Raw genomic sequence first — 22,524 nt, 5'->3', positions numbered from 1 at the left:
TTTAGATAGTTACATGGATAAGATCGGTATAGAGGGATATTGGCCAAATGCGGGCAATTGTGATTAGCTTAGGGGTTTAAAAAAAAGAGCGGCATGGACAAGTTGGGCCGAAGGGCCTGTTTCCATGCTGTAAACCTCTATGACTCTATGACTCTAACCCACAGATCACAATCAGTAAGGAGAGGCAACAATGCCTTCTCCACAATCATCCTCAACACTGGTGCCCCACCAGGCTGTGCTCTCAGCCCCTTACAATACTCCTTATAAACCTCTGACTGTGTGGCCAAATTCCCCTCCAACTGAAGTTTCAAGTTTGCTGATGACACCACCATAGTGGGTTAGATCTCAAACAACGATGAGACAGAGTACACGAATGAGATAGAGAATCTGGTGAACTGGTGCGGCAACAATAATCTCTCCCTCAATCTCAACAAAACGGAGGAGATTGTCATCAATGAAGTGGAAATGGTCGAGAACTTCAAGTTTTTAGGTGTCCAGATCACCAACGACCTGTCCTGGTCCCCTCCATACCAACGCTATAGTTAAGAAAGCTCACCAATGCCTCTACTTTCTCAGGAGTCTAAAGAAATTTTGCATGTCTGCTACAACTCTCACCACCTTTTACAGTTGCACCATAGAAAACATCCTTTTTGGTTTTATCACAGCTTGGTATGGCGCCTGCCCTGTCCAAGACCGCAAGAAACTACAAAGAGTCGTGAACGAAGCCCAGTCCATCACGCAAACAAGCCTCCCATCATTGACTCTGTCTACACTTCCCTTTGCCTGAGAAAAGCAACCAGCATGATCAAGGACATCACACACCGCGGGCATTCTCTCTTCCACCTTTTTCCGTCACGAAAAAGAGACAAAAGTCTGAGGTCACGTACCAACCAACTCAAGAACAGCTTCTTCCCTGCTGCCATCAGACTTTTGAAGGACCTTCCTCGTATTAAGTTGATCTTTCTCTACACCCTGGCTATGACTGTAACTCTACATTCTGCACCCTCTCCTTTCCATCTCTATGTACGGTATGCTTTGTCTGTATAGCATGCAAGAAACAATACATGTATATTAATACATGTAACAATAATAAATCAAATTAAATTTTAAAAATGGGCACTGGAAATTTATACAAAGTCATTGGGAAGTATCCTGAAGTGTTCCAAGGCCGAGGGAAGATTAAAGGTGCTAAGACCAAGGTCTACATGGACACCGAGTCCTGACCTAAATACTTCAACATACAGCCAGCCCCCTTTGCCCTACGTGCAAAAGTAGAGGCCGAATTGGGATATCTAGAGGAACTTGGCATTATGCGCCCAGCACAATTTGGGCCACGCCAATTGTCCGAGTTTTAAAACCTGACAATTTGATCGTCTCTGTGGGGATTATAATTTGATGGTCAACACAGTCTCCCGCTTTGACAGATATCCTTTGCCACACATAGAAGACCTGTACAAAACTGCCTGGAGATCACATATTTTCCAAATTCGACATGAGCCATGCCTACCTGCAACTGGAGCTTGAGGTGTCATCCAGGGAATACGTGACCATAAATACTGACAATGGACTGTGAGCAAAGACAATTTGGGGTGTCTTCGGCTTGTGCCAATTTTCAAAGAGTGATGGAGAACATCCTTCACAGGGTGCCCAGAGAGGCAGTCTCTCTCTGGGTGATGTTTGAATCTGAGGAGTTACTGCAAAGGGAGAGTTTGGAGGGGCTCGTCCAGCATCTTGTCCAGCATCTTGGAGTTTGATTAAAAAGGGAAAAATGTGTGTTCCTGGTCAACGAGACAACGTGCCTCACATATAGAATTGACAAGGATGGATTACACCCTGTCAAAGGGAAGCTAAAGGCCATAAGAGGAGCTCCGACTATATACAATGGGAATACAATGGAGTTCAAGTCTTTCTCATGTCTCATAAATGACGATGGAAAATTCATACTGAACTTGGCCATTCTGCTGGGATGCCTCCACTTACTGTTAAAAAAAAATCAGAAATGGCCATGGCAAATGCTGCAAGAGGAAGTCTTTGTAAACATCAAATAACAATTGCTGTCAACAAATATACGAGCCCATTATAACCCCCTGACACCACTCTTTGTAACCTGCGATGCCTCCCCCTATGGGATAGGTGTGGTATTATTGCACCATTTAGACGATGTGACAGAACGTCCGATCGCATACGCATCACAAACCTTGGCGAATGCAGAGAGGAAATATGCCCACATCAAAAAGAACGTTTGGCCATGGTGTTCAAAGAACAAAGAACAGTACATATAACATAGAACAGTACAGCACAGGAAACAGGCCCTTCGGCCCTCCAAGCCTGTGCCGCCCATTGGTCCAACTAGACCAATCGTTTGTATCCCTCCATTCCCAGGCTGCTCATGTGACTATCCAGGTAAGTCTTAAACGATGTCAGCGTGCCTGCCTCCACCACCCTACTTGGCAGCGCATTCCAGGCCCCCACCACTCTCTGTGTAAAAAACATCCCTCTAATATCTGAGTTATACTTCGCCCCTCTCACCTTGAGCCCGTGACCCCTCGTGAACGTCACTTCTGATCTGGGAAAAAGCTTCCCACCGTTCACCCTATCTATCCCCTTCATAATCTTGTACACCTCTATTAGATCTCCCCTCATTCTCCGTCTTTCCAGGGAGAACAACCCCAGTTTACCCAATCTCTCCTCATAGCTAAGGATAACATCATACCAGGCAACATCCTGGTAAACATTCTCTGCACTCTCTCTAACGCCTCCACCTCCTTCTGGTAGTGCGGCGACCAGAACTGGATGCAGTACTCCAAATGTGGCCTAACCAGGTTCTATGCAGCTGCATCATCAGACTCCAGCTTTTATACTCTATACCCCATCCTATAAAGGCAAGCATACCATATGCCTTCTGCACCACCTTCTCCACCTGTGTTGCCACCTTCAAGGATTTGTGGACTTGCACACCTTGGTCCCTCCGTGTTTCTCTACTCTTGATGGCTCTGCCATTTATTGTATAACTCCCCCCTACATTAGTTCTTCCAAAATGCATCACTTCGCATTTATCTGGATTAAATTCCATCTGCCATTTCTCCACCCAATTTTCCAGCCTATCTATATCCTGCTGTATTGTCCGACAATGTTCATCGCTATCCGCAAGTCCAGCACAGTGGAAAAGTTCCACCAGTACATCTATGATCGTCATTTCACCAGAGTAACTGATCACAATCCTCTGTTGAGTCTCTTCAAGGTGATTATTCCCATCGCATCAGCCCAGATCCAATGCTGGGCACTGCTATTAGGTGCCTATGAATATACTTTAGAACATCATCCAGGAAGGCATCTCGCCAACGTGGATGCCTTGAGCCACCTGTCGCTACCCACCAGCCAACGTTTTCCCCTGACGATGAATGAAGTTGTCATGACTCTGAACTTCGTGGACACTCTGCCAGTATTCACCAAGCAAATCTCGGCATGAACCCAAAAGGACCCTACATTGGTGACGCTACGTCACGTTGTCCTAAGCAGGACTGAGCCTGCTGAAGTGTCGTCCCAGGCAGGGATGAGTGTATGTACACCACCGGAATGGTTTTACTTTGCATTCTGTAATAAATTATGTTCTTTTCCAATCGAGCTTCTTGAGTCTTTACATCTGGAAGTTTTGCCCCCAGGAAGCTGTTGAGACTTTGGATCAGTTGAGAATTTCCAAACGGAGACAGATTGTGTTTAGACGAGGGGTTTTGTAGTTATGGAAGCAATGTTGCCACCTGGGATTACGGTACAGAGCAGCCACTCAGCTGAACGATGGGCTGCTGGGTATCTTCCTCCAAACACAATGTCACCGACCAGCAGCTCGAGGTCTCTGGAGGATTTTAAAGATCATTGACTGAATGTTTCCAGCACTGATGAGATGGCACAGTGATGAATCTTAATTAACTCACAGGGAATGGAATGTAGTTAGCTGCATGTTTTCCAGATTGAGAGCAACTTGCCAGGATCCTGGCGTTGTATCAGCGGCAGAAAGGATTTGCTCATTCAGCATTTTCATTACGATGGGAGACATTCTCACCATGCCGGGAGGATTTGGGAGCCCTGAGCGGATTGGGGAATTCTACCTCGGAACACTTTCCTGGGTCAGCCGGCCAAACTGCGGCGCACCCGATTCACACCCCACAAAACCTCACACACTCACTCACAGACACACACACACACAGACACACACACACACACTCAGACACTCATATACACACATGCACTCATACACACACACACATAAATCAATCACACTCACACACACTCATACACTCAGTCACACACACACACCATCACACACACACTCTCTCTCTCTCTCACACACACACACTCTCTCTCACACACACACACACATGCACACACATACGTGCGCGCGCACGAACAAAGAATAGTACAGCACAGGAACAGGCCCTTCAGCCCACCAAGCCTGCTCCAATCACGTTGTCCTATCTAGACCAACTGCCTGTATCCCTCTAATCCCCGTTTGTTCATGTGCCTATCAAGATAAGTCTTAAATGTCGCTAACATATCTGCCTCAACCACCTCACTTGGCAGTGCATTCCAGGCCCCCCCCACCCTCTGTGTAAAAAACGTCCCCCGCACATCTCCACTGAACCGTTCCCCCCTTATCTTGAACTTGTGCCCCCTTGTAATTGTCATTTCTGCCCTGGGAAAAAGCTTCCAACTGTTCACCCTATCTATACCCCTCATAATTTTATAAACTTTTATCAGGTTGCCTCTCAGCCCCTATCTCTCCAGGGAGAACAATCCCAGTTTATTCAATCTCTCCTCATAGCGAATACCCTCCAGACCAGGCAACACCCTGGTAAACCTTTTCTGCACTCTCTCCAAAGCCTCCACGTCCTTCCAGCAATGTGGCGACCAGAATTGGACACAGTGTTCCAAATGCAGTCTAACCAACATTTAATATAAACTTAACATAATTCGTCAACTTTTATACTTGATGCCCCGGCTGATGAAGGCAAGCATGCTATATGCTTTCTTCACCATGTGTGGCAAGCGGCATTCCGCAGGGATCAGTGCTGGGATCTTTGCTGTTTGTAATATACATAAATGATTTGGAGGAAAATGTAACTGATTTGATTAGTAAGTTTCGGACAACACAAAAGTTGGTGGATTTGCGGATAGCGATGAGGACCATCAGAGGATACAGCAGGATATAGATCGGTTGGAGACTTGGGCAGAGAGATGGCAGATGGAGGTTAATCTGGACAAATGTGAGGCAATGCATTGTGGAAGGTCCAATAAAGATTGGAAATATACAGTAAATGGCAGAACCCTTAAGAGTATTGATAGGCAAAGGGATCTGGGTGTACAGGTACACAGGTCACTGAAAGTGGCAACGCAGGTGGAGAAGGTAGTAAAGAATGCATACGGCATGCTTGCCTTCATCGGCTGGGGGATTGAGTTTAAAAATTGGCAAGTCATGTTGCAGCTTTATAGAACCTTAGTTAGGCCGCACTTGGAATATCGTGTTCAATTCTGGTCGCCACACTACCAGAAGGATATGGAGGCTTTGGAGAAGGTACAGAAAATATTTACCAGGATGTTGCCTGGTATGGAGGGCATTAGCTATGAGGAGAGGTTGGAGAAATTTGCTTTGTTCTCATTGGAACAACGGAGGTTGAGGGACGACCTGATAGAAATCTACAAGATTATGAGGGGCATGGACAGAGTGGATAGACAGAAGCTTTTTCCCAGGGTAGAAGAGTCAATTAATAAGGAGCACAGGTTTAAGGTGCGAAGGGTAAGGTTTAAAGGAGATGTGTGAGGCAAGTTTTTTTACACAGAGGCTGGTGGGTGCCTGGAACTCGCTGCCGGAGGAGGTAGTGGAAACAGATATGATACTGACTTTTAAGGGGTATCTTGAAAAATACATGAATAGAATGGGAATGGAGGGATATGGTTCCCGGAAGAGTAGGGGGTTTTAGTTCAGTCGGGCAGCATGGTCGGTGCAGGCTTGGAGGGCCGAAGGGCCTGTTCCTGTGCTGTAATTTTCTTTGCTCTTTGTCCACCTGTGCTGCCACTTTTAAGGATCTGTGGACCTGTACTCCCAGATCTCTCTGTGTGTCTATGCTCCTGATGGTTCTGCCATTTATTTTATAGCTCCCACCGGAATTGGATCTCCCAAAATGCATCACCTCGCATTTGTCCGGATTAAATTCCATCTGCCATTTCTCCGTCCAATTTTCCAGCCTATCTATATCAAAGAACAAACAACAAAGAACAAAGAAAATTACAGCACAGGAACAGGCCCTTCGGCCCTCCAAGCCTGCACCGACCATGCTGCCTGACTTAACTAAAACCCCTGCCTTTCCGGGGGCCATATCCCTCCATTCCCATCCTATTCATGTATTTGTCCAGACGCCCCTTAAAAGTCACGACCGTATCTGCTTCCACTACCTCCCCCAGCAACGAGTTCCAGACACCCACCACCCTCTGTGTAAAAAATCTGCCTCGTACATCTCCTTTAAACCTTGCCCCTCGCACCTTAAACCTATGACCCTAGTAATTGACTCTTCCACCCTGGGAAAAAACTTCTGACTATCCACTCTGTCCATGCCCCTCATAATCTTGTAGACTTCTATCAGGTCACCCCTCAACCTCCGTCGTTCCAGTGAGAACAAACCAAGTTTCTCCAACCTCTCCTCATAGCTAATGCCCTCCATACCAGGCAACATCCTGGTAAATCTTTTCTGCACCCTCTCCAAAGCCTCCACATCCTTCTGGTAGTGTGGCGACCAGAATTGAACACTATATTCCAAGTGCGGCCTAACTCAAGTTCTATAAAGCTGCAACATATCCTGCTGTATTCTCTGACAACCTTCATCATTATCCGCAACTCCACCAATCTTAGTATCATCCGCAAACGTACTAATCAGACCAGCTACGTTTTCTTCCGAGTCATTTATATATTACAAACAGCAGAGGTCCCAGCACTGATCCCTGCAGAACACCACTAGCTACAAACCTCCATCCAGAAATGCACCCTTCCACGCTACCCTCTGTCATCTATGGCCAAGCAGTTTTGAATCCATCTAGCTAGTTCACCCTTGATCCCATGTGATTTAACCTTTTGCACTTGCCTGCCATGAGGGACCTTGTCAAATGCTTTTACATGCACACACACACACACCATCTCACACACACACACATGCACGCACACCCACACACATGCACAAACACGTACACACAAACACACACACATGCCAGCACAGTGGCACAGTGGTTAGCACTGCTGCCCCACAGTGCCAGGGACCTAGGTTTGATTCCCGGCTTGGGTCACTGTCTGTGCAGAGTCCACATGTTCTCCCCGTGTCTGCGTGGGTTTCCTTCAGGTGCTCCGGTTTCCTCCCACAGTCCGAAAGACATGCTGGTTAGGTGCATTGGCCATGCTGAATTCTCCCTCAGTGTACCCCAACAGGTACTGGAGTGTGGCAACTAGGGGATTTTCACAGTAATTTTATTGCAGTGTTAATGTAAGCCTGCTTGTGACACTAATAAATAATCTTTAAACACACACACACACACACACATGTACCGCTCCTTGGCACCAGATCTTCCGCTTCCCACTTCTTAGTAGATGGTTGCTGAGCTGACTTCTCCCAGAATGCTCCAGTGAAATCCCTCAGCTGCCTCTCCCGGAGGTGCTGCCAATTTGACACCAAATATCAAAATCTCCCTTTCTTTGGAAAATTGCTCATTGACTTTGCTAAGTGCAGCCATCAGGACAAGCCTGGGTAATAACTCCAATACACCGTGGTTCCAAGAATTTGGAAAGGGCAAATTGTTCTTTCCAAAATTTGCTTCCTTTTTTTTGTCTGTCATTGCCCAATGGAGAGGAAAGGGAGATGAATAGAAAATTGTCCCCAAGCTCTGCTGAAACTGATTCAGAATTAGCCCTAGAATAAAAATCATGTGTGGGACTGAGGGAAGGGATGAAACTCCCTTCGCTTTTATTGGTAAGTCCTTAGACTCCATTTAGATTTCACTCCTGACTCCATGCCCAAGTTTCTGCAGCTTACCAACGCACCTTGACAAAGCACACTGGTCAATCCAGCCATCATCCTGTCTCTCCATTGTCACACTCCCAACAACTTTACAAAGAAAGACCTACATTTGTGTAACTCCTTAGCGGGTCTCTCAAACGCATCTCAAAGCACATTGATGGCAATGAATTTTTTTTAAATGACACATTTGTACGTGTACAGAGCAGTCACTAAGATCTCACAAACAGCACAAAATCAATCACCATTTTGGTGGGGTTAGTTGAAAATTCCAGGCAGCTCTCCATAGCTTTTGAATACTGCCACATCAGAGCTAAAATTTCAGGCAAACATCTCACTGAAAGAATCAATTCTCCGGCCATTCCCACCCCCCGCCGTTGCGACCAGCAAGCACAGGTGGTGGGATCCTCTGGCCGTGTCCGCCTGAAAACCAGAGATTCCCACCCGACTTCAATGGAGCTTTACATAGTCCCCCCCCCCCCACCTCAGAATTCCAGTGGCGGGCGGGATGGGAGAATTCCGGCCAGAGAATCTGGCACTCAGCCAACTCTCCATTCAGTGCAGCGGGATGGGAGAATCCCAGCTGCAGGCGAGGTCGGAGAGTCCGGCAATACAGTACTCTCTCAGTATTACACTGAATATTATCCAAAATTCAATCCTACATTGGAGGTTTGAATCCACGCTTTGTGATTCAGAAAGAAGATTATGATGAGCCAAGCATATAGCACATTTACTGTTCAATTTTATAAACCTATCCCATCTTTAATAACTGATTCTTTGCTTTAATTTTAGTACAATCATTTCTTCTCATTTGCCTATTTATAGATATTTAAATCTGTCTCTAATTAAACTATCTGATGCATTGAGGACCTGCTATTCACAACATTTAGTGATTTTATTGACCAATTAGCACCTATAACTAGACAGCAATTGTTAAAGTAACTTTAGAAGCTTTCTGGAGAATATCTAACAAAAGGATAAATAACTATTGCTTGTGAAGTAATAACTCCAATGAAGTTACCCATCAAGATAAAATGGTTTAACTTTAAAGAATAAACATTTCTGATTATGCAAAACCCTCCAGGGTTACATTCCTGCTGATTTGGTTAGAGGATAATATATTTGCAAAGAGAGCTGCATGAATATGGATGCACAGACATGTTCTCCGCTTTTAAATGTTTCATATTTACAACAAAACAAACACCTCAGAAAATCACAAGAAGTGCACAAAGTGCACTGAACTCCCAGACTTCCCCCATTACTCTCTTTTATCGTGATCAGCACAACTGTTAAAACCTGAATTATCCACTCAAGATGTGGAGATGCCGGCGTTGGACTGGGGTAAACACAGTAAGAAATCTCACAACACCAGGTTAAAGTCCAACGGGTTTATTTGGTAGCAAAAGCCACGAGCTTTCGGAGCGCTGCTCCTTCGTCAGGTGAGTGGGAGTTCTGTTCACAAACAGGGCATATAAAGACACAAACTCAATTTACAAAATAATGGTTGGAATGCGGGTCTTTACAGGTAATCAAGTCTTAAAGGTACAGAGAATGTGAGTGGAGAGAGCGTTAAGCACAGGTTAAAGAGATGTGCATTGTCTCCAGTCAGGACAGTTAGTAAGATTTTGCAAGCCCAGGCAATTTGTGGGGGTTACAGATAGTGTGACATGAACCCAAGATCCCGGTTGAGGCTGTCCTCATGTGTGCAGAACTTGGCTATCAGTTTCTGCTCAGCGACTCTGCGCTGTCGTGTGTCGTGAAGGCCGCCTTGGAGAACGCTTACCCGAAGATCAGAGGCCAAATGCGCATGACCGCTGAAGTGTTCCCCAACAGGAAGAGAACACTCTTGCCTGGTGATTGTCGAGCGGTGTTCATTCATCCGTTGTCATAGCGTCTGCATGGTCTCCCCAATGTACCATGCCTCTGGACATCCTTTCCTGCAGTGTATCAGTTAGACAACGTTGACCGAGTTGCAAGAGTATGTACCATGTACCTGGTGGATGGTGTTCTCACATGAGATGATGGCATCCATGCCGATGATCCGGCACGTCTTGCAGAGGTTGCTGTGGCAGGGTTGTGTGGTGTTGTGGTCACTGTTCTCCTGAAGGCTGGGTAGTTTGCTGTGGACAATGGCCTGTTTGAGGTTGTGCGGTTGTTTGAAGGCAAGAAGTGGGAGTGTGGGGATGGCCTTGGCGAGATGTTCGTCTTCATCAATGACATGCTGAAGGCTCCGGAGAAGATGTCGTAGCTTCTCCGCCCCGGGGAAGTACTGGACGACGAAGGGAGATAATTGTCTCTGACAGCCCGTCCCAAATTATTCCTGCAGTACTTTACAACCACATTGTCCAGCATACCGAAACAAAATCAGAATAAAAGGCTCATCGATACCAATTTTGTCCGCAGTGTCCCACGTTTGTCTTCTGAGGAGGTCGGTGCGGTTTTTCGCTGTGGCGCGTCGGAACTGTCGATCGATGAGTCGAGCGCCATATCCTGTTCTTATGAGGGCATCTTTCAATGTCTGGAGGTGTCTGTTGCGATCCTCCTCATCCGAGCAGATCCTGTGTATACGGAGGGCTTGTCCGTACGGGATGGCTTCTTTAACGTGTTTAGGGTGGAAGCTGGAGAAGTGGAGCATCGTGAGGTTATCCGTGGGCTTGCGGTACAGTGAGGTGCTGAGGTGACCCTCCTTGATGGAGATGCGTGTGTCCAAGAATGCAACCAATTCCGGAGAGTAGTCCATGGTGAGTCTGATGGTGGGATGGAACTTGTTGATGTCATCATATAGTTGTTTCAGTGATTGTTCACCATGAGTCCAAAGGAAGAAAATGTCATTGATGTATCTGGTGTATAGCATCGTTTGAATGTCCTGTGCGGTGAAGAGGTCTTGTTCGAACCTGTGCATGAAGATGTTGTCATATTGAGGTGCGAATTTGGTCCCCATGGCTGTTCCGTGTGTCTGGATGAAGAACTGGTTGTTGAAGGTGAAGACATTGTGGTCCAGGATGAAGTGGATGAGTTGTAAAATTGCATCTGGAGACTGGCAGTTGTCGGCGTTGAGTACTGAGGCAGTTGCAGCAATGCCATCGTCGTGGGGGATGCTGGTGTAGAGTGCCGAGGCATCCATTGTGACGATGAGCAGAGAAGCTATGACATATTCTCCAGAACTTTCAACATGTCATTGATGAAGACGAACATCTCGCCAAGGCCATCCCCACACCCCCACTTCTTGCCTTCAAACAGCCGCACAACCTCAAACAGACCATTGTCCGCAGCAAACTACCCAGCCTTCAGGAGAACAGTGACCACGACACCACACAACCCTGCCACAGCAACCTCTGCAAGACGTGCCGGATCATCAACACGGATGCCATTATCTCGCGTGAGAACACCATCCACCAGGTACACGGTACATACTCTTGCAACTCGGCCAATGTTGTCTACCTGATACACTGCAGGAAAGGATGTCCCGAGGCATGGTACATTGGGGAGACCATGCAGACGCTATGACAACAGATGAATGAACACCGCTCGACAATCACCAGGCAAGACTGTTCTCTTCCTGTTGGGGAACACTTCAGCGGTCATGGGCATTCGGCCTCTGATCTTTGGGTAAGCGTTCTCCAAGACGGCCTTCACGACACACGATAACGCAGAGTCGCAGAGCAGAAACTGATAGCCAAGTTCCACACACACGAGGATGGCCTCAACCGGGATCTTGGGTTCATGTCACATAATCTGTAATCCCCACGACGTGCCTGGGTTTGCAAAATCTCACTAACTGTCCTGGCTGGAGACAATACACATCTCTTTAACCTGTGCTTAACCCTCTCTCCACTCACATTCTCTGTACCTTTAAGATTTGATTCCCTGTAAAAATTCGCATTCCATTACTTTGTAAACTGAGTTTGTGTCTTTATATGCCCTGTTTGTGAACAGAACTCCCACTTACCTGACGAAGGAGCAGCGCTCCGAAAGCTAGTGGCTTTTGCTACCAAATAAACCCGTTGGACTTTAACCTGGTGTTGTGAGATTTCTTACTGTGTTTATCCACTCAACCCAGCACAGAGTTGTCAGTTCTGGCAGTTATTCAAACATGGCCTGAGTTCACTGTTTGATCCCTAAAAACTTCCCTGCATGCTTTATGAGGAAATCCCCTCATCTGGAGCTCTTTAATCTAACTCGCACAGCTGTCACAATCTCTGGCTGCTGATAACCCTTCACAATGAATTCAGGCACAGCAGCATCAGTCTGGGCCAACGCTCTCCGACAATTCTTCTGATACTTCATTTTAATTGGACAGAATTTAATTGGACAGAATCAAGGGCACAGTAAATCCCCAGATTCCTGAGGATTAGAGATGTGAAAGTGTCAGAACAGGAAGTGTGAAGAACATTCCAATGGTAAATGGAGACTTCAGTGTTGTCCAGCTATCCAATGAACAGTTGAGGTTTGAACTGGAATGGATACAAGGATGGTGGTTGAAAGGTTATTTCATCCAACACAGGGATCACGAACATCCCGTCTCCACTGCATCCATCCCCAACCTTAAACTTTAGGGCTTCATGCGTTGAGCACAGAAACAACAGGAGTACAGATCAAAAAGTAATTGGTTGTAAAATGTGTATCTCCTCTAACAGGAAGACGGCACACTCTGCTCTTCTTTCTGACATGACTCGACGGCACAAAGTTCTCTGCTGAGTATCAATCATGAAATGTACCAGACATCTTTCCCCTCATTATGTTGTGCACCCTCTGTCCATATTGCTTCAGACGATTCAAGTGCTGCATTTATTTACTGTACAACCTTTCAGATTTCTTACTGTCCAGTTCAACAGTCTGGTATAGCATTCAAAGAACAAAGAACAATACAGCACAGGAACAGGACCTTCGGCCCTCCAAGCCCGTGCCACTCCCTGGTCCAAACTAGATCATTCTTTTGTATCCCTCCATTCCCACTCCGTTCATGTGGCTATCTAGATAATTCTTAAACATTCCCAGTGTGTCCGCCTCCACCACCTTGCCCGGCAGTGCATTCCAGGCCCCCACCACCCTCTGTGTAAAATACATCCTTCTGATATCTGTGTTAAACCTCCCCCCTCTCACCTTTAACCGATGACTCCTCGTGAACGTCACCACCAATCTGGGAAAAAGCTTCCCACCGTTCACCCTATCTATGCCTTTCATAATTTTAGACACCTCTATTAGGTCACCCCTCATCCTCCGTCTTTCCAGTGAGAACAACTCCAGTTTACCCAATCTCTCCTCATAACTAAGCCCTTCCATACCAGGCAACATCCTGGTAAACCTCCTCTGCACTCTCTCTAAAGCCTCCACGTCCTTCTGGTAGTGTGGCGACCAGAACTGGACGCAGTATTTCAAATGCGGCCGAACCAACGTTCTATACAACTGCAACATCAGACCCCAACTTTTATACTCTATGCCCCGTCCTATAAAGGCAAGCATGCCATATGCCTTATTCACTACCTTCTCCACCTGTGATGTCACCTTCAAGGATCTGTGGACTTGCACACCCAGGGCCCTCTGCGTATCTACACCCTTTATGGTTCTGCCATTTATCGTATAGCTCCCCCCTACGTTAGTTCTACCAAAATGCATCACTTCGCATTTATCTGGATTGAACTTCATCTGCCATTTCTTTGCCCAAATTTCCAGCCTATCTGTATCCTTCTGTAGCCTCTGACAATGTTCCTCACTATCTGCAAGTCCAACCATTTTCGTGTCGTCCGCAAACTTACTGATCACCCCAGTTACACCTTCTTCCAGATCGTTTTTATAAATCACAAACAGCAGAGGTCCCAATACAGAGCCCTGCGGAACACCACTAGTCACAGGCATCCAGCCGGAAAAAGACCCTTCCACTACCACCCTCTGTCTTCTGTGACCAAGCCAGTTCTCCACCCATCTAGCTACCTCCCCCTTTATCCCATGAGATCCAGTCTTTTGCACCAACCTACCATGAGAGACTTTGTCAAACGCTTTACTAAAGTCCATATAGACGACATCCACGGCCCTTCCCTCGTCAACCATTCTAGTCACTTCTTCAAAAAACTCCACCAGGTTAGTCAGGCATGACCTCCCTCTCACAAAACCATGCTGACTATCGTTAATGAGTTTATTCCTTTCTAAATGTGCATACGTCCTATCTCTAAGAATCCTCTCCAACAACTTCCATACCACGGACGTCAAGCTCACTGGCCTATAATTTCCCGGGTTATCCTTCCTACCCTTCTTAAATAACGGGACCACATTAGCTATCCTCCAATCCTCCGGGACCTCACCTGTGTCCAGTGACGAGACAAAGATTTGCGTCAGAGGCCCAGCGATTTCATCTCTCGTCTCCCTGAGCAGCCTTGGATAGATTCCATCAGGCCCTGGTGATTTGTCAGTCTTTATATTCCCTAAAAAAACTAACACTTCCTCCTTTGTAATGGAGATTTTCTCTAACGGGTCAACACTCCCCTCCGAGACACTCCCAGTCAACACATCCCTCTCCTTTGTGAATACCGACGCAAAGTATTAGAACATAGAACATAGAAAGCCACAGCACAAACAGGCCCTTCGGCCCACAGGTTGCGCCGATCACATCCCCACCTCTAGGCCTATCTATAGCCCTCAATCCCATTAAATCCCATGTACTCATCCAGAAGTCTCTTAAAAGACCCCAACGAGTTTGCCTCCACCACCACCGACGTCAGCCGATTCCACTCACCCACCACCCTCTGAGTGAAAAACTTACCCCTGACATCTCCTCTGTACCTACCCCCCAGCACCTTAAACCTGTGTCCTCTCGTAGCAACCATTTCAGCCCTTGGAAATAGCCTCTGAGAGTCTACCCTATCCAGACCTCTCAACATCTTGTAAACCTCTATCAGGTCACCTCTCATCCTTCGTCTCTCCAGGGAGAAGAGACCAAGCTCCCTCAACCTATCCTCATAAGGCATGCCCCCCAATCCAGGCAACATCCTTGTAAATCTCCTCTGCACCCTTTCAATGGCTTCAACATCTTTCCTGTAATGAGGTGACCAGAACTGCGCGCAGTACTCCAAGTGGGGTCTAACCAGGGTCCTATAAAGCTGCAGCATTATCTCCCGACTCCTAAACTCAATCCCTCGATTAATGAAGGCCAGTACGCCGTACGCCTTCTTGACCGCATCCTCCACCTGCGAGGCTGATTTAAGAGTCCTATGGACCCGGACCCCAAGGTCCTTCTGATCCTCTACACTGCTAAGAATGGTACCCTTCATATTATATTGCTGCTTCATCCCATTGGATCTGCCAAAATGGATCACCACACACTTATCCGGGTTGAAGTCCATCTGCCACTTCTCCGCCCAGTCTTGCATTCTATCTATGTCTCGCTGCAACTTCTGACATCCCTCCAAACTATCCACAACACCACCTACCTTGGTGTCGTCAGCAAACTTACCAACCCATCCCTCCACTTCCTCATCCAGGTCATTTATGAAAATGACAAACAGCAAGGGTCCCAGAACAGATCCCTGGGGCACTCCACTGGTCACTGACCGCCATGCAGAGAAAGACCCCTCCACAGCCACTCTCTGCCTTCTGCAGGCAAGCCAGTTCTGGATCCACAAGGCAACAGCCCCTTGGATCCCATGCCCTCTCACTTTCTCAAGAAGTCTTGCATGGGGGACCTTATCGAACGCCTTGCTGAAGTCCATATAGACCACATCCACCGCTCTTCCTTCGTCAATGTGTTTGGTCACATTTTCAAAGAACTCAACTAGGCTCGTAAGGCACGACCTGCCCTTGACAAAGCCGTGCTGACTACTTTTGATCATACTAAACTTCTCTAGATGATCATAAATCCTGTCTCTCAGGATCCTCTCCATCAACTTACCAACCACTGAGGTTAGACTCACCGGTCGGTAATTTCCCGGGCTGTCCCTGTTCCCTTTCTTGAATATAGGGACCACATCTGCAATCCTCCAATCCTCCGGAACCTCTCCCGTCTCCATCGACGATGCAAAGATCATCGCCAAAGGCTCCGCAATCTCCTCCCTCGCCTCCCACAGTAACCTGGGGTACATCCCATCCGGTCCCGGCGACTTACCAACCTTGATGCCATTCAATAGTTCCAACACATCCTCTTTCTTTATGTCCACATGCTCGATCCTTTCTGTCCACCGCAAACCAGCAGTACAACCACCCAGATCCCTTTCCACCGTGAATACTGAGGTAAAGTATTCATTAAGCAGCTCCGCCATTTCTAACGGTTCCGCACAAACTTTTCCCCCTTCACCTTTTAAGGGTCCTATGCCTTCACATCTCATCCTTTTACTCTTGACATATTTGTAGAAAGCCTTGGGGTTCTCCTTAATCTTACCCGCTAAGGCCTTCTCATGACCCCTTCTCGCTCTCCTAATTTCCTTCTTAAGCTCCTTCCTACATCCCGTATACTCCTCTAAATCTTTAACACCTCCTAGCTCTCTGAACCTTCTGTACGCCTCTCTTTTCTTATTCACCAGGTTCATCACAACCTTCGTGCACCACGGTTCCCGTACCCTACCAACACCCCCCTGTCTCATCGGAACGTTGTCATGCAGAGCTCCAGACAAACATTCCTTGAAAATCCTCCACTTTCCTTCGGTACTTTTCCCCAAGAATGCCTCCTTCCAATTTACCCGTCTAATTTCCTCCCTGATGACACTGTATTTCCCTTTACTCCAGAGAAACACTTTCCTAGCCTGCCTGATCCTATCTCTTTCCAATGCTATCGTGAAGGAGATAGAATTATGATCGCTATCCCCAAGATGCTCACCCACCGAGAGATCCTCCACCTGTCCAGGTTCATTAGCCAGCACCAGATCAAGTACAGCCTCTCCTCTAGTAGGCTTATCCACATACTGTGTCAGGAAACTCTCCTGGACACACCTAACAAACTCCTCTCCATCCAAACCCTACATTCATTTAGGATTTCCCCTACTTCTTTGGGCTCCAAGCATAATTCCCCACTTTTGTCCCCGAGAGGTCCGATTTTTTCCCTGACATCCCTTTTGTTCCTAACGTATGAATAAAATGCTTGGGGATTCTCCTTAATCCTGTCTGCCAAGGGCATTTCATGACCCCTTTTTGCCCTTCTAATTCCTCGTTTGAGTTCTTTCCTACTTTCTTTGTATTCCTCCAGAGCTCCCTCCGTTTTTAGCTGCCTGGACCTAACGTACGCCTCTCTTTTCTTTTTGACCAATCCCTCAATTTCCCTGGTTATCCACGGTTCTCGAATCCTACCCTTCCTATCCTTTTTTACAGGCACATGCCTGTCCTGCAGCCTTATCAACTGTTCCTTAAAAGACTCCCACATGCCAGATGTGGATTTACCCTCAAACAGCCTCTCCCAATCAACAGCTGCCAATTTCTGCCTAATCCCACTAAAGTTAGCCTTCCCCCAGTCCAACACCTTATCCTTGGGACACCACTCATCCTTTTCCATCACTATCCTAAAACTAACAGAATTGTGGTCACTATTTGCCACATGTTCCCCTACCGAAACTTTGAAGACCTGACCGGGCTCATTCCCCAGTACTAGGTCCAGTATAGCCCCCTCTCTAGTCGGGCTCTCTACATATTGTTCCAAAGAACCTTCCTGTATGCATTTTACAAATTCCTCCCCATTCAGATTCCCAGCCCTACGCGATTTCCAGTCTATACCAGGGAAATTGAAGTCTCCCACTACAACAACCCTATTTTTCCTGCACCAATCCATTATCTCCTGACATATCTGTTCTTCCACTTCCCTTGGGCTGTTGGGGGGCCTGTAGTATACCCCCAACATAGTGACTGCGCCCTTCCTGTTTCTGAGCTCCACCCACAGTGACTCATTACACGATCCCTCTGAATTGTCCTCCCTCTGCACCACTGTAATATGCTCTCTAACTAATACTGCTACTCCCCCACCTCTTTTGGCCCCTCCTCTGTCTCACCTAAAACACTTGTACCCCGGAATATTCAGTTGCCAGTCCTGTCCCTCTTTCAACCAAGTCTCTGTCACCGCAACCACATCCAAATTCCTCATAAGCATTAAGGCCCTAAGTTCGTCTGTCTTACCTGCTACGCTCCTTGCATTGAAGTAGATGCACTCCAGACCTCCAGGCCCAGTGAGGTCATCCTCCCCCAGAGTGCTCTTCTTCTTTGCCAGCCTTGTCCCAGCCCCAAGCTCATCCCCAGCCTCTACACTTGTAGACATAATTTTTGATCCCCACCCCCCTGCCATATTAGTTTAAACCCACCCAAACTGCACGAGCAAAACTCCCAGCCAGGATATTCGTGCCCTTCCAATTTAGTTGTGACCTGTCCTTCTTGTACAGGTGCCATCCTCTCTTGAAAACTTCCCAGTGAGCCAGGAATATGAATCCCTCCCTCCTGGACCAGTCCTTTAGCCAAGCGTTCAATTGTACTATCAATTGTTCCTAGCCTCACTGGCCCTAGGCATTGGGAGCAGCATTCCTGACAGAGATGTTGAAATAAGATTTTCAGAGAGGGCACAAGGGTGTGTTGGGTGAAGGATTGGTGACTACAAGCCTGCGACATCCTAGGGGAGGTCTGAACATCTTCCATTAATATCAACATTAATCAGGATACGAGGTACTCTTCACCCCTTCCACTACTGCCCTCTTATTCAGAGCAATCATATACTCCGAAACTCGGGAGAAAGAAAGTTTGTGTCAGACTCAAACAGGGGGAGTTTCAGATTCTGGATTATTCCTTGTGTAACTGAATCACAGGAAATGAATGAATGATTTTGAAAATTTGTGTTACAGTTTGATCAAAACATTCACAAAGTTCAGATGAATATTGTGTGAACCACAGTATGTGAGTCAAAACTATATTATTCATATTGCAATTTAACATAAACAAAACACAAGGAGGGGGGGTGATTCTCCCATCCTGCTCGCATCTCCCAGCACTACCGCGCTGGAAATTGGCGGGAGGTGGATATATTATGCTAATGCACATTACCATATACTTTAGATGTGATTACCAGGGCCGGGATTGAATTCTCCGGGTTCGATAGCATCTCCCATCCCGCCAGGAGCATTTCACTCTAGCGGGGTTCAGACTTGCTCCCCACGTTCGGGGAATTAGCGACCTGACACCGCTGGAGTGAAGGGGGGCAATCGGGGCCCCCCCCGAGGCTGGGGCGGCGGGAGGCTGGTGCCCCCTGAGCATTGGCACCCTGCCAATGCCCAGCCTGTGCCCCCGTCACTGCCCAAGGGGCAAAGTGTCAAGGCCCAGGGGGCACCTTGGCACCGCACATTGGGCACAGGGCCGTGTCAAGGGCATGCGGCCTGTGGGGGGGGTGGGGACTCGGGGGAAGGGCCTAATGGGAGCAGGGCCTGGTGGGGCAATCGGTAGGGTTGGGGGGTCCCGCTGCCACTCTGCATAGGGATTGGTGGGGGAGGAGGGTGGCATGGGGGTTTGGGACTGTGGTGGGGGGAGGGGGGGAGAGGCGGTTCAGGACAGCCAGTGGGGTGGGGGAGGGATCTGGGGGGAGGCAGCAGATCGGGGCTGCTGGTGGGGGGTTGTGGCTGTGCCAGACCATCATCGGGGGGCCAGCAATTGGGCCGTTGTGAGGTGGGGGGGGGGAGGGGTGGTTGGGGGCAGTGCTGGAGAGCCTGCGGTGAGGGGATCGCAGGACTGGCCAGCGATTGAGCTGGCCACCAATTAGGAGGATGGCAGTGCGGGACCACTGCTCATGCGCTGATCTCGGCAACAACAGAGGCGCGTGTGCAGTGGCCCGCTCAGAGCTATGCTGCCGGCTTCCCGGGTGGTGATAGACCCTCCCCTTGAATTCTGGAGTGAATCACACTGGGACACTCTGCAGTGCACAGAGTGAGAGTTATTTTGAAACTCCCACTGAAAAAACAGCGGGATTTACTCTAGTTTTCACACAAATTCGACACTTGGGAATTTTAATGGGAGAATTCCGGTCAAGATCTTAACACTGAAAATGATGAAACATTTAAAAGATTTTCCCATTTCTTTTTGAGGTTGGTTTGACTGTACTTGCAAACCAAGCTTTTAAAACCTAACCACTGGGATAGATTTGACACTTGGATCTGAGTTGTGGTTTGAAGGATTATTCTTGGAGTTGCAGTTCTGCCCGGCAGTAGTTGGTTGAGTGTAAACCTGCACAAAGTGTGGAGTTAGCTGCGTTCTGTGGAGAATCACTCACCATAGTTGCTGTCGTAGAAAACAATGAACTTCTGCCACCGAAGCTCGTTGACTAGTCGAAGCGTGACATCCCCGATTCGGACAGGAGGTCGAGCAGGAAGTGTGTACTCCTCCAGGTCGGGATCCTGGATGAGCTGACAGGCAGTGCGAGGCGAGCCTGCATTACTGCGTTGTACAAAGAGATGAGGAATATGCATGGTGTCTGTGAGAGACTGGAGGGCAGTGGCTGAGGTGCATCCAGTGGAGGATACCAGGGCGAGGATTCCTTGAGTCATCAGGTCACATGCTGTCACATAAAAAGAAAGAAACAATTAATCCCCAACTGTTGGGTAAAAAGGACATTATTATGATGAAGTGGTAGTTTGGTGATAATTAAGTGGAGGGTGCAGCTGAAACAGTGAGCGTAAAACTAGCCTCATTACTCTGCCACTGCACAGGGGGAATGTCAGAATCCAGGGTGGTTCTGTCTTTGATTTTCCCTTTGTGTGGCAACAGCTTCTGTTCACCAGAATTTTACTCGAGCCCAGATTAATAGCAAGGGAATCCCCACACTCTGCAGGCTGCAGAGGTCAATGAAGAAAAGTAGTTTGGAAAACCAGACTGCCATAACTCGACACAACTAATTTCACAATAATTACACCAGATTAATCACCTTACACAGGGAAAACTGCACAAGGAACTTAAAATGTTATGCTAGCAAACTAGATAAAATTGTGCCATACAGGCACAGAGAAATTTACTGTGTCTAACACTTACTGTACCTACCCTGGGTGTATTTGATGGCAGTAAGAGTTTTAACAACACCAGGTTAAAGTCCAACAGGTTTATTTGGTAGCAAATACCATTAGCTTTCGGAGCGCTGCTCCTTCGTCAGATGGAGTGGAAATGTGCTCTCAAACAGGGCACAGAGACACAAAATCAAGTTATAGAATACTGATTCGAATGCGAACCCCAAGGCCGGCATCTCCACATCATGTATTTGATGGGACAATCTAGCACAACAAGCTTTACTCTGTATCTAATTAATGCTGTGCCTGACCTGGGCGTGTTTGATGGGACAATATAGTTGGAGCTTTACTCTGTATCTAATTAATGCTGTACCTGCCCTGGGTGTGTTTGATGACACACATTATAGCACATTTCAAAATCTGAGACAATCAGAAAGCACTTTACAGCCACCCAAGTATTTCCTTACGAAACCAATTTGCACACAACAGGATCTCACAATGAGATAAATGTTTGATTTAATGAACTTGGTTGAAGGGTAAATATTGGCCGTGACACCAAGCCAGAGAATTCCGCCCATAATTCTTCCCTCTCTCTTCTCATTTTCTTTCAGTTACTGGTCTCCCTGCAGCAGAAAAGAATGTAGAAAAACAAAGTTCTCCTCCAACAATCTCAGTCTGGAATCAGGTGAGGAAGATTACTGTGCCTATTCTAGCTCCTTCTTCACAAAAGAAAAGTAGACTTCCAAAAAATGGATTTAGAACATAGAACATAGAAAGCCACAGCACAAACAGGCCCTTCGGCCCACAGGTTGCGCCGATCACATCCCCACCTCTAGGCCTATCTATAGCCCTCAATCCCATTAAATCCCATGTACTCATCCAGAAGTCTCTTAAAAGACCCCAACGAGTTTGCCTCCACCACCACCGACGTCAGCCGATTCCACTCACCCACCACCCTCTGAGTGAAAAACTTACCCCTGACATCTCCTCTGTACCTACCCCCCAGCACCTTAAACCTGTGTCCTCTCGTAGCAACCATTTCAGCCCTTGGAAATAGCCTCTGAGAGTCTACCCTATCCAGACCTCTCAACATCTTGTAAACCTCTATCAGGTCACCTCTCATCCTTCGTCTCTCCAGGGAGAAGAGACCAAGCTCCCTCAACCTATCCTCATAAGGCATGCCCCCCAATCCAGGCAACATCCTTGTAAATCTCCTCTGCACCCTTTCAATGGCTTCAACATCTTTCCTGTAATGAGGTGACCAGAACTGCGCGCAGTACTCCAAGTGGGGTCAAACCAGGGTCCTATAAAGCTGCAGCATTATCTCCCGACTCCTAAACTCAATCCCTCGATTAATGAAGGCCAGTACGCCGTATGCCTTCTTGACCGCATCCTCCACCTGCGAGGCCGATTTAAGAGTCCTATGGACCCGGACCCCAAGGTCCTTCTGATCCTCTACACTGCTAAGAATGGTACCCTTCATATTATACTGCTGCTTCATCCCATTGGATCTGCCAAAATGGATCACCACA

The 22,524-nt window shown here is 47.4% G+C and overlaps 1 protein-coding gene across 1 annotated transcript in view; it reads right to left on the bottom strand.

The window, feature by feature from the left end:
- Nucleotides 1-22,524, bottom strand: part of LOC144480123 (glutamate receptor ionotropic, delta-1-like) — a 791,184-nt gene that overhangs the window by 369,199 nt on the left and 399,461 nt on the right. Inside the window, exon 3 of the mRNA XM_078199268.1 lies at nucleotides 20,266-20,550. Within this exon, the coding sequence (XP_078055394.1) occupies nucleotides 20,266-20,550 (285 nt within the window). The remainder of the gene's footprint in view (nucleotides 1-20,265; nucleotides 20,551-22,524) is intronic.

This window comes from Mustelus asterias, chromosome 28, assembly GCF_964213995.1.
Source record: "Mustelus asterias chromosome 28, sMusAst1.hap1.1, whole genome shotgun sequence".
Taxonomy (NCBI): Eukaryota; Metazoa; Chordata; class Chondrichthyes; order Carcharhiniformes; family Triakidae; genus Mustelus; species Mustelus asterias.
Note: the sequence above shows the minus strand (reverse complement) of the source record. Positions and strands in the feature narration are given on the sequence as shown.